This window comes from Mustela nivalis (assembly GCF_964662115.1).
Source record: "Mustela nivalis genome assembly, chromosome: 11".
Lineage (NCBI taxonomy): Eukaryota > Metazoa > Chordata > Mammalia > Carnivora > Mustelidae > Mustela > Mustela nivalis.
The window spans coordinates 46,900,152-46,913,591 of NC_139030.1; the positions used below are offsets into that span (position 1 = coordinate 46,900,152).

At 44.0% G+C, this 13,440-nt stretch overlaps 1 protein-coding gene across 3 annotated transcripts in view; it reads right to left on the reverse strand.

The window, feature by feature from the left end:
• Positions 1 to 13,440, reverse strand: part of ITGA6 (integrin subunit alpha 6) — a 78,287-nt gene that overhangs the window by 32,058 nt on the left and 32,789 nt on the right. For all 3 annotated transcript variants that reach the window (XM_082689155.1, XM_082689154.1, XM_082689153.1), the window contains exons 2-6: positions 8,710 to 8,834; positions 7,182 to 7,261; positions 5,445 to 5,700; positions 3,678 to 3,809; positions 424 to 634 (exon numbers count right to left, since the gene is read on the reverse strand). In XM_082689155.1, the coding sequence (XP_082545281.1) occupies positions 424 to 634; positions 3,678 to 3,809; positions 5,445 to 5,700; positions 7,182 to 7,226 (644 nt within the window). In that variant the 5' untranslated portion in view covers positions 7,227 to 7,261; positions 8,710 to 8,834. The remainder of the gene's footprint in view (positions 1 to 423; positions 635 to 3,677; positions 3,810 to 5,444; positions 5,701 to 7,181; positions 7,262 to 8,709; positions 8,835 to 13,440) is intronic.

A 13,440-nucleotide genomic window follows, 5' to 3' on the forward strand; every position in this document is an offset into this window, starting at 1 on the left:
TGCGCAGACTCTGCTCCCCTCCACCCACCCCCCAAACCTCCACCCCTGGACATAACTATTACTTTGTCGCCGATTCCGGTTTTTAAAAGGACATTCTGGATGCTCCCACAGCCCCATGAGAAGCCACAGCAAAAGAACCACGTAGGTGTCATTTTTCGAGTTAGTGGTTTTCCGTATTTTAATTCTCACAGACCCAAAATATGAGTGAAAACGAAAAACTGAAAATGTAAATAACCCGAGGAAGGTAATGAACATCTGCTGCCAAAAGACAAGTGATAAAAACATGGCAGGAAGGTAAAGATCTGGCAGCAAAAATGTTCTTTGAGTCAACGAACCTGAAAGGATGGCTCCTCTCAAGACTGAAAAAATGCCCAAGAACCAACGGTTTCTTGGCAGATGGAAAGTAACCGAAGACGCACTTACCCATCTTTGTTAAGGTCCGCCACTGCCACGTCATAACCGAATGAAGAAGCCAGACCTTCCCCGTCAAAGATGTATTCAGGGAGGAGATGAGCAGACTTCATGTCCCTTTTTAGCAAAACCACAGCTCCACTATGATTGGCTCTTGGAGCACCAGACACGAAAGTGATCTCGTCTTTAGAAACAATACCTTTTCCTGAGTCTAAAGAAAAGCCTAGAAAAACAAAGTAACAGTTCACGTCACCGTGTATTTCAGGAGGCATCTAACACGGTAACGCCATCACCACCTTTGCCTCTGGCTTCCCACCCCACTCCTTCCAGGCCTTTTTTAGCAGCTGTCACACTTACAACATGAAAGAGTTTGACCCAAGTACAAAGCAGTAGGCTAGGGTCATGGCTTTCTGTGACATACATGAAGACTTTTTTCACAGAAATTACCTGTGCTACTTAGCTTATGTGTAACTTGAATCATGAAAACACTCACGCATCTTCCAAAGCTATACGCACTCTACTTTGATACTAGAACTATGATAAAAGGAGATCAAGCTAGATCCTAAATTATCATGGGAAAGTACAGACCAACATACCTGAGTGCACGTTATAGGGTTCTGCTATAACGTAATGATTAGTAACTTCTACATTCATCAGTCTCCTTGGTAAAACAAATGCTAATATCCTTCATTTACCACAGACAGCATTTCAGTATTTCGGACCAACTTAATTCTCAGACACAAACATGCAAACAAGACCATGACCGGTGAGATGGGAGTATTTGAGAACCTTGTAAAAACAATAGAGGTGAGCACGTTCTCACTGATGATAATCACATACTCATTCGGAGGGCAGAAAACGTGAGGCGCCCAATTAGGAAGCATCAGCTGGGGGGTCAGATAACAGACCAAGATCTGCCAGCAGGTGCATATCAATGCCTCTGTCAAAACCACTCAAACTGAGCAAATCTTCCTATAGGGAGGGGAGGCAGATGCCAGAGAGCATAAGCTCACCCTTCTTATTGTGATTTACAAAAAGCTTCACCACTACTGTTGCAGTTCTCAAACTGTGAAGTGAGTTGGAGAATATGATGAGCTCCAAGTTTCAAACAGGGTGATGTAATCAAATCCAGCTCTGCAAACCACCTGGCGGCAGAGCCTCAGCCTGGCGTGCTTTTCAGTGTGCTTCACTCGAAATGGAGTAGAAAATAAAAAGATTTATGCTCTGTATGGATCTCCCCCACCCCAAAAAAAATTTCTTTAAATGACCATGACCAAGACGATTTATTTGTCATCTCAGAGGTCACAAACCTAGGTAGCTATTCATCATCACATCGGGGGATGTGCCGGGCTGCTCCCTGGGAGGCTGTGTTTTATAAACAAACTGATCAGGATCTGTATAGGAAACGCTGGTCAGAAACAGCAGGCCTGGACACACGCATGGAACGGAAAAGATTGAAGAGAAAGCAATTATGCTTTGTAAGAGGCCTGCCAGCTCCCGAGGCTCCCGCTGCACGAGGTGACCACCCCCGCCTCTAGCTGGCCAGCGTCACCAGCTTCCAAAACCACAAGCAGGTCACTTGCTTCCTCAAGCCCATTGATTTGTTTTGAAACCATAGACACACGGACAGCACGGACAACAAAAATGTGACAACACGAACTGGATTCTTGCCCCCTCCAGGCAGCCTCTTTTGAGGCAACCTGTTCTTAAAAGGGGCTAATGTGTTTAATAAAATACACTGAAACTTCCTGAATGCTCCAAGAGCAACTGTTTGTAAAAATCCACGGGCATCTATCTTAAAGACCAAAGTGGTGGTTTCTTGACCAGAAAACCCTGACCGGGTTTCTTGACCATTACATTAAATTTTAATTTAAAATTACTGCTCATCAAAAACAATCCCTAAATAACACATTTGATGAGAGGCTGCCTGTTAAAATATATTCAAAGAACATACTTGTGTGTTGATCGTATTTACCCTGAAAAACCATACTGAGTAATTGAGATTGCAAACGGATGGCGTCTGCGTCCCATTTGTGTCCTGCAAAGCCACGGACCCAGCACTCACACACCCAGCTGCTTTGCATCCTGCCTCATTTCCACGAGCCTTTCTTTCCTTGGCTGAGGGATGAGCAACTGTGTGACCTTGGACTAAGAAATGAATCTCCTTAGGTCACAGTTTTTTTCCATCAGCTAAAGAGGGATAATCATACTGATTTTATAATATTGTTGGGAAGGTCAAGTACAACTTGTATAGCAATAAATACAGCACATGGTTGGCACTTAACAAGTGGTAAGTTTAATTTGTCTCTGCCCTCTTCCAGATTTTTATTTGGAAGAAGGAGTGTCTGAAAAGTTGTGGCTTTGTTTTTGTTTTTTGTTTTATTAATTAACAGTACCATTTATGCATATCTCTATAATTAGAATATTTTAGAATATGCTTACTAACACATTGTTTAGAATTATTCTTGTGTTTTTACTTTTTACCTTCCATTGTTCCAGTAACATCTCTAGCACAGGGGTACTTTTAAAAAAAAAAAAAAAGTAGGTCACTATTTAGGTTTAGGAGATTTTTTTACATTTTTTCCCAAGAAATGTACAGTAATTATTCTTTATGTCAACTCATACCAAGAATTAAAGCTTTTAAAAGCCTTTGTGTAATTACCATAATGCGCATGAATAATTTAGGACACCCATTAGTAATGCAAATGAGCCTGAGGAGTTAGGGAACTGGCACTTAGACACAGTCTGGGGGTCCTCCAAGCTGCTCCGGCAGTGCTGTTCAGCTGCCACTGGAAAGCCACCATGCCACCGGCCAGGGGGCCTGTGACAGGGGGGCCCCAGTCCGGAAGCAGAGCTGACCCTTGGAGAACAACAGTCACCAAGAAAGGACCTGAAGGTCTTGACCTGCCACTTCAGAGTAACTTCATAAATGTAGCTCTTAAGAGTATCTCTAGAAAGAGGCACTGGAGGGAGAGAGGAGGCAGCTCAGCTCACTGCCGACATCCCTGCCTCTCCCCACCACCCCCTGTCCCAACAGCCTGTTTCCAGTTAGAGGCCACTGCTGGCCCAGGTCGGAAGGGAAGAGTCCCAAGCATCACCCAGGTTACCTCAGGATCACCAAAGCTTAAATCCAATTCCCATCAGCACAGCTACAGGCCCCTGGCTCCTCCTGGCCTATTCTCAGCCTCGAGGTCCAGGGTCCTGGGCGGACAGGGTCTCACTGAGGTATCTGGAAAGGCGGGCATACCAGCTGCGCTCATTCCTACCTAAGTAACTGTTCGCGGGAACAGGAACTAGACTTTCATCATGGTCAGTCTCTCCACCAACTTCATAAGGCCCATCTTCAAAGATGTTCATGTCAAAAAAAGTGTTATTCTTTTGCTCTACGCGAACGATGCCTAAAGAAATGAAATGGCAAAAAAACAACAAAAAACCATGAAGATGGAACAAAATAAAAGAGATGGTTCCTAATACACATGCCTCATGTTCATAAGGACAAGAAGAGGAATCTGGAGGAAGAAGGGCAGAGGAAATAGAGGGCTTTTGAGGTTATTAAAGTTTAAAGAATCATGTTTATGTGAATTTTTACAAAGAAGTTTGTTCTAGTAATGAAAAAAAAATGCATTTTTAGGAATTCTCTGTAATGCCACAAAACTGGATGGAAAATGAAATGTTTACTTGGTTAACTAAATCTAGAGAAAGTAACTTTTTAGAAATTACAAGAGCCTGATGTATTTTATATTGTCTGTCATCCTACCATCAATTTACCTACTTTACCAGAGTGTAAAGCTGAAATGTTTTGATCCTTTCTCCAAACCACCCGAACCAAGATTTCATCTTTCTAAAATTTTCAAAATTAACAATTAAAAAGAAAAGATTTCATATAGTAAGCCCACTATGTGACTTTTTAAAAATGGTAACATTTTAAATCAGGGTTTTTAAAGCAGGTAAAAGATGTTTCCCATAAATACATACATACATACATAACTCATGGGTGTTTTTGTTATTTCAACCATAAATGGCATTTATTCTTGTTATGACAAAACTATTTCTAAATTCTATGTGTTATTTGGATGAGGTAAACATACCTGACAAATACTATGTTGGGAGTGGGGAGGTCAAAGGAAACTCCTCCCAAAGGTTACTATGGATGACATAAAGGAGAAGATGTTCCTCAAGGATTATATCTAATAGGAATTCAAACTTGGGAGTTTTTTTTTAGTGCAAAAGGGAAAATTTTCCTAAGTTATTCTTAACTACAGAAAATATTATAACACATTTATTTTAATAAATTTCTTAGAAAAATGATGTCTAAATCCCATGCATTTCTCTTCATTATACGTTAGAGTTAACTGTCCTTCGTGACACAGTGATTTTCTATGCCAGCCTCATTTCTTGAGAGAAGTTAAACTCTGTCAAACTGAGGGCCCTTCTCCCCACTCCCTCCCAGTGTCTCCTTTTACCCACATCACAATCATAATTAAATGATACCATTAAACAACTTTCCCATAAATTATCTAAATTTATCATCTCACAATGCTCTAATTTGTCATCTACCCTTCTAACTTCTCTGCTTTACTAGCAAAACAGTCTTTTAAGATATAATGAAAAAAATGTCTGTATTAATATGCTGTTACTTGTACATGACACCACACAATTATTTTGTTTTCAGATCACTACCTTAAAATGAAATGTCTGCCAGCATTAAAACTTAAAACACTTTTAGCCTCAAGAAACAGGAAAATACAAAACAGAAAAAACTACGGATGTTAATTATTATATTCTTAGAGAAAAAAGTTAACTACTTGTATTAACGCAAATTGCTGAGAAAGGAGAAACATATCTTCCAATATACATTTCCACCACTGTTTTTGAGATCATATAATTGAGAGATTACAAATCCTACCTCACTTCTGTAATATACAAGTGCCTTGTAACATTTTATTTTAACTTCAAATGTACTCAATCACAGGTGCATGTAACAGAAATTATGCAGTCATTCTAATCTCTGTTGCTATAAATACACATCCTACCTTTCCAGTTGTAAGTCCCCGGGGCTCCAAACACAATGTAATGAAAGTCTTTAGTGAAAGTAGCAGCTACTCCTTGCTGGCAAGAACCAAATTTTTCATGGCCTCGCAATCGGCCATCACAAAAACTCCAGTCTCCTCCATCCATGTCATCCTCAATCCTCAGATTCTGACTCAGGACATAACATCTTCCAAAGATATCTCGGGATTCCTGCTTTGTATTGACATGTTGCCTTTTTTCATATCGGTGAGCACATGTCTGCAAACAGAAGGAATAAAGAAGCCCATTCATTTTTACAGACTTTACGCTTATTAGTGACCATTTTATCAATTTGTAATAAAGAGAGCTTAATTCTAAATAGGATGTTAAACATGTCCCACATCCTGGAATGGGATCCAAAACAAGCAACGGTTCTCCAAAGTGGCATGAGGGGCCCACAATCTAGCATTATCAGAACTAGGACTTCTGCCTTATTCTCGCCTGGAAGATAATGCTCCAGTCCAAATACTGAATGCCAGTCTGTAATCCACAGGCAATGTATTTGTAAACTGACCTGTCACATAAACAACAGGAAATATCGTCTCTCATTTTCTTAATTGGCTTTTATTGGCCATATAAACTTTCCCATCAGCATGTTGGTGAAAATTTGTAATTATGTCCCAGAGGGGAGAAATCACGGACATATTTTCCTAGGACGAGGCAGACATAGCTAAAACAAAGACATTTCCCTTTTTCCCACACTATTTTTTCCTTATACTCAGTCCTAACTTGTACTCTAAACTCGGATTAAGGTTATTTTAAAAGGCAGAGTGAATTACGCCAGAAAAAATGAAATACTCTTTATAATTTTACAAGGCATTCATGGTTACTTTCCATACAACACAGGCTGAATAGACTTTTTGACAGCCAAGTTGATTTCCTGTAATGATGATCTCTTAATTATCAAAACTTAGGATTCAATAAAATTCTCATTTTTTTTCAAAATCCTGCATCAATTTGTTAGAGCAACCGGATTTTAAAAGAGGTAGAGACAGAGCATTGTGATCCAGCCAGGCAGGCATTTCCAAGGCCACCTCCCACAATCCACTGAAAAAACCCCTTTCTTCCTCCACTGCTACTTATATTTGAAGATGTTCAGAACAAACAACCAGACTTTTAAATTACCCACTCTTACTTTTCATGACCATTCCCATGTTCTTTATAACTCATCTAAAAAAGCCACATAGTTTCTGGGACATAAACCACGTCTAGTTTTCTCCTGCATTCTAAAGACCAGCTAGATTTTAGGAATATTCAGTGAAGGTATAGTAATAAGTTCCTTGAGTCTGAAAGCTCTACAGAAAAGCAGGTTTTATGACTATTTCCAAGTGTATCAGAAGGGCGCCTGGGTGGCTCTGTCACTCATCTGACTCTTGGTTTCAGCTCAGGTCACGATCTCAGGATCACAGGATCAAGTCCCGAGTCAGGCTCCATGCTCAGCATGGAGTCTGCTTGAGATTCTCTCCCCTTTTCCCTCTGCCCCTCCCTCTGCTTGCTCTCTGTCTCTCAGATAAATAAATAAATAAATAACATCTTTAGGAAGCACAGAAAAAATAATCCCTGATTTCTTCTTGACATCAACTCCTGCTGCAAAGCAGCGAGTCCTCTGTACTGTCCATGTACAGAGCCCCTGCCCGCCTTGCGCTGGCAGACGACAGGCATTCAGACCTTGTGGAATGGGCACGCTTCTCCACACTTACCACAACTTTGCCCCCTGGACCTTGGCTCTGCACGGTGACCCCCATCCACTGATCTTCCTTGCTTTCTGATGAAGGGTCGGCTGTGGAAAGCAGCGCAGGTTACGTACACACAGTTAGCACTTCAAAGTCACTGAAGCAGGCAATGAAGCAAGAGAGGAACACAAACACAAGATGGTTTCTACTCTGCCTAGGTTCCAAGTCTTGCTCCTTAGTAAATTCAGTTACTCGATCCAGAAAAATTATTTCTCCTTTGAAGAAACAGGTAAGTGGTTCCTGGTAAAAACCTTCTTAAAAATTCTTTACATAAACTATATAGCTTTTACGTGGTGGCCCTACACTCTTTCTGACAACCAGGATCCTGAGTACAAAAACCTATTTGAAAATTATAAGACTCAGGGGTAATCTTCCAACATATGTGGCTTAAAGCAGTGATGTGAAAATCCAGCCTCCAAACTCCAACTGTCATCCAAACTAAGAAGAACTGGGCACTTCTCTACATAGTCCTAAATCTGTCATATAACAGCATGCACTATTCTCTTCTTTCCTGGAAGAGAGAAGACAAGACCTCAGATTCACTTTACATCTTTCTATCAATGCCAAAAAGGGAAGCAACTTATTTAGTTTTTACCTCTCCCCCACAAAAAAGAAAGAAACCCCAAACACCATCATGTATGTGTCTATTTCAGTATCAATCTATACCTAAAGTTTTGCCTTCCTCAGTGAGAAGACAGGCACCCCCTTTTTTTTAAAATCTTGAATCATTACAAAAATGTGAAAACTAAACAACTTTAAGTACAGTGAAGCCAAAATGCCATAATGTTAAAGAGTGATTATGTCTAGATTACCCATGGTTTTGGGATTTTTCTTTATATAGGTTGATGTCTTTTGCAACTTTCTCACAATTAACAAATATCATTTTCTAATAAGTAAAGAAAAAACCAAAGGTTATTTCTAAAAGATGAAAAAGAGAAGAACATAAACATGAATCTGCAAGTCTACTTAGACCAAGTATGTCAAATCTGGCTCGCTTGGAGCCTGTCAGTATGCTAACTGCTCGGCTCAACATAGATCCCTCACAAGACAAGCCTCTGTTGGAGCCAGAGGGCAAAATTATCCATGATGGTCAGCTCTCACTTTAGAGAGCTCTGATATTTAAAACAGCCTTTCTCTTTCTATTTTAACAGCAAGCGAGAACTTTGGGCAGCCAAGTACAAGTTATGCGCAATTCTCTTTGCTGCTCTGAATTTAGTTTTTCAACAGCCTCCTGTAGAACCTCAGCACAACACTAGGTGGCGACATCCATACACCATATCATTTTAGGAAGCAAGCTTAGGAAGGGCGGCAAGTCAGTATGCATCCCGACGTCATTTAAAAAGTAGATGTTTTCAAGGCAAACAAGAAACAGTCAAGACATGTATTTAAGAGAGGCTCTCTCTCCAAGAACAAAGGCTTGGGTTCCCCCTCCCTCCTCATGGAAAAGGCAAGTGGGGTCTGGCCAAGTGAACAGAGTGAGGACAGAAGGACACACCATCGTTATCGAATTCGATCCGTGTACAAGGTCCCGGGGAGGTGATGTCACAGCTGTACAAGCCTCCTGTTCTGTTGGCCCTCTGCAGTGGAAGGGCCGCAGCCCGAGGGGCCCCCACCAGCAGCCTGTTGACAAAGCAGAGAATTTGGAGAGTTGAGTTTAACAAACACAATTAACATTTCAGTTAGAACCGTGATGTAGAGATGTCAGCATTATTCGTGGTCAAGAGTTCCCAGATGCCCCACTGGCTTAGGTGCTGGGTAGAGTCCTGTAGCTGGTCCCTGCAACACACACACACACACACACACACACACACACAGAGCTAGGCGAGTCAAGCCCTTTCAGAAAGGGGTTGTTGAAACAACGTGAAAAGTGTGCCATCTCTCATGGTATCAGCACCTCTCAGAGTAGGATTCTGGTGTTTTATTTAAAAGATACATTTTATAGAACATGACCCCTAAACCTAATTCAAGGACATATGGAACTCAACATACACTGGAGGGGGAAAATGGCCCCATTAAACTTAACAAGCAATGATATGTCAACATCTAACACTATGCCTTCCTGAGGCATTTTTCTCAAAGGTAATTTTGGCTAGACGCTGAATCTTCGGTTCACATTCTAATTAATTAAACAAGGAGGCCATTAGGCCCATGTGGCTTAATGATGTGGCAGTTATCTAAGCCTGTAAATGCCTCAAGGTTATAAAATCAAACCCAAGGGACAACCAATCACACACAGCCAACCAGGCTTTAAGCTACAGCTGATTAAATAATTTTTCTTTGCTTTTCTACTTTCTCTGTAGGAGACTTTCCCCTGGTGCCTGTTGGCAGAGCACTCCTAACCACTTCCAACCTGCCGCTGCCAGATTCCTATTGATTTTTGCTCCAACTTGTAAAGTTTTTTTTTAATATGCCTTAGTTAGTTTATCTTTTAATAATACTGTTTAGAACCTAAACTTGCCCAAGATACAACTGGCCTGAGTCTCCTTCCCTCTGCCCGGCTCTCGTGCTTTCTTTCTCTGCCTTTCCAGAGCAGCTCTTACTCTGGGAACTCCTGACCCAAATGGGTTCAGCCTCCATCATCCCATCAGTCTGCAGACATAGCAGGGAGGGTCTAGGCAGCATGACTGGTGTACTCGGTATCCTACTATGCCTTCTTCCCTCCCTCCCCAATAATGCTAGCTCCATTAAGAGGAGGCCCTAATCCAGGGGCGCCTGGGTGGCTCAGTGGGTTAAAGCCTCTGCCTTTGGCTCAGGTTACGATCCCAGGGTCCTGGGATCGAGCCCCACATTGGGCTCTCTGCTTGGCAGGGAGCCTGCTTCCTCCTCTCTCTCTCTCTCTGCCTGCCTCTCTGCTTACTTGTGATCTCTGTCTGTCAAATAAATAAATAAAATCTTTAAAAAAAAAAAAAAGAGGAGGCCCTAATCCATCCGACAAGCCTTAAAAATCTCAGTTTCACAGCCAGGAGAGATCTTCAGAAACCCACTGTTTCTGCAGGGCTCCTTTTGATAATGCTGTCCACACACATCTGTGGGTCTGGTTGACTCACAGAACAGCTAGGAACAGTAACAAAGGGAAGGAACACACCTCAGGGGATAGAGAAATGAGGCTAGAGCTGGGGGAAAGAGCTGGACACACACACATGTGAACCAACAACTCCTCAAACAGAAAACAAGCCACTCCCTGCCTTTAAGAAACCCACAGATCTCAGATGCAAAAACAAAAAACCATACACACACCAAAAAAAACCCTACAAACAAAACAGTCCCTCCCACCTGTCTTTCTAATCCCAATAAAGGATTGAACAATCAGGAAAATTTAAACTGACACAATGCAGCAGGTGCAACAGAAGGAAATGCACTCAAAAAACAGGGAGGGGGCAAGAGTTTGTCCAGGGAGGGGAGGGCCAGCGAAGCACAGTGTTCTAGAATGAGGGCTGGCTCAAGTGGGATCACATGTCCCTAGCACCATCCCTCCTCCCACATCCCTGCATGGCAGGCACAGCCCACTTGCACCCACACTCTGTCCCACATACGAAGGCATGAACAGCATGAACCAACACAGAGAACTGGAGTGGAGACTTAGGACCAAGGCAAGGTCCCTGGGGCCTGAAAGTTTTCTTGGCAGAAGGTAGGGGCAAGGTAAAGGGCCACAGGCATCGCCACAGGACCACCACACACACATTCCACCAATGTCGTCCCAGATCCCAGGAGCTCCCACAAACAGTTGAGAGGTGAACTGGACTCGGCCGTAAGTGAACGAGCTCAATTACCTGGCTGATCTGGGGAAGGAACCCTGACCCAGGGACTGGGTGGGATTAGCCAAGTGCTGGGCTCAATAGCACTGAGTCATAGGATGTTGAGCCTGGGAAACAGCAGAGAGCATACAGTCCTCTAATTCTACAGAAAAGAAAACAGAGGCCTTGCAAGGAGGATACTCTCCCCTAAGATCCCCTAAGATCACTGCTAGATATATACATACATACATACATACACACACACACACACACACACACATATATATGTGTAGGGACAAAAAATTACTTTGGAGCACTATTTTTCCCATTCCTGTCAAATGCTTCCTAGGCTATAAGGCATTTTTAACCTAGGGGAAAGGGCAAAACCTACACAATGAAACACAGAAACAAGAACCGCTCTGTTAACCAACAGATGGAGGCAAAATATGGAAAGGCTGCCAGCAGGCAGAGTGAAAGCGTTCCTGGAATCGGGCGGGGTGAAGGCTGGGGAGAGGTTATCTGCAGAGGCAACCAGCTCCAGCAGGAAGGCTGTAAAGAGCAGCCCCGGAGTTCCAAGGTCATTACAGAGTCTTCTCTGACCACTTCCTCTCCTTAGCCACACCCGAGGAGCCTGGCACCTGAGGAGCCCAGCAGCTACCCAAGGCAGGTGCTGGGCTTACTAGTTCCTGTTCATTGTACTCACTCATTCAGGCATTCATTCCATGAACCTTCAAGAGCTTTCTAGAATGAGCAAGGATTGCCCCCTCCCTGCCAAACTCTGGCCCTCGGGGACCAGACCCATAGGCAGGTATGAAACCCAAGAGCAGCCCAGGCGGTGTGCCTTGGTCAGGGGCGGGGGCCACTCAAAGCTGCCTGCAAGGAACGGGGTCCCCAAGGCAGCCATGGGGTGAGAGGCGGCAAGGGAGGGGCCTGGAGTGTGCAGAGGCTGACAGGGCAAGAGCCAGAGGACACGGCGGGGTAGGAATCAGTGATGCCATATTATGGGCTGGGGGACGAGCCAGACTGCTCTGCAGAGCTGGGGGTTCTGGGGTAAAGGGCCAGAGATGTGCACCTGCAGAGCCCTCAGAGCCCAGGGACTGCCGGCACTGCTGTGCTCTACAGGGGAGGCGCATGGACGGCTTTCCTGTTGTTTCAAAAGCTGTGGAGCTTGTTCTATTTTCTGCAGTCGGACAGTCGGTCCTCCTTCAGAGCAGACCCGCAGCTCCCCACCCCAACCCCACCCCTACCCCCAGCCCCCTTTCTCCCAACTGCCTGCCCACTGCCTAGTTCTCCCTCCTTGGTACCTCCGCCCTCCATGCCCTCCACGGGTTCTGCTCAACCAGGAGGTGGCTAAGGCAAGCCTTTAGCAGGCAAGTGAGAAAGAGGAGGCATTTCATTCCACTTTGCCAACTGGTTACAGAGACTGTAGCAGCACAATTTCACATGTGCTAAAAATACCAAGTTCTTTTTTTTCTTTTTATGCTTAACAAAATTTATTATGGTGCTATTTAGAATAAAAACGCCAAGCTCTTGTAGGAGTCCACACATTTTACTGCAGGGGAAAGCCAACCATACAGAAGACTGGAAAGGGCAAGATTTGAGGGGGTGGGGAGGGGCAGAAAACACAGAAGAAAAGAGAACTCAGCAAATAAGAGAAATGTGCCTCTGGAGAATAACATAAACAGCCACACTGCCTTCTGGCGGGGGGGGGGGGGCTGCCCCCACGTTTTTACAGCACAGTTCTTCCTCCCAGGGCCCTGGACAGTTGGCACAGTGAGCCCACTCCAGAATCTGTGCTACCTTCGATGGAGGGAGGCCCGGGTGCTCTGCAGCCCTTGGCAGAGCCCTCTGGTCCCTGGCCTTGGGCACCCATCAGCCAGAGGAAAGAGAGGCAGCGATCACCAGGGGGGCTGCCCCTGCTCTGGCTGCATCTGGTTCCCTGGGACCACACTTCATAGGACAATCAGGAAAACAATGACCAGTGGGGGCGGGGGGGGGGGGGGCAGGTGCAAGTAAGTTGGATAAAATCAGAATCATAGAAAACATGAGGAAGCACCTCGATGGAAGAACACAGTAACTAACCCCAACCAAACTCAAGTGGCAGGTGTCCTAATTCTCAAGGGAAAAGTGGTCTTCTCTGGGTCAGGAAATAAGCAGACTCTTAATGGAGCTTGAACCCTGACTGAATCAGGAGGTCATAGCCCATTCGAGGAGGTTATGCTTAGCAGGAACAAATGATCAAAAAGAGCTGTGTCCAGTCAAACAAAGGCACCATCCCTGATGTAGCCCATCCAAGCCCTATAGGATGCGCACTGGACTAAGCCATTCAAACACCGCTGGCTCCTGAGTTAGCGGACTGCAAACAGCTCCAAAAGGGTTAGTCAGCATGCAGAGGAACACAAAGGCCACACCAGAACCTAGTTTCTGTTCAAATCCCAGCTTTCTTCACTTTGACCCCAATGCCCCTTGATGCTGGCTCAGTATAAGCAGCA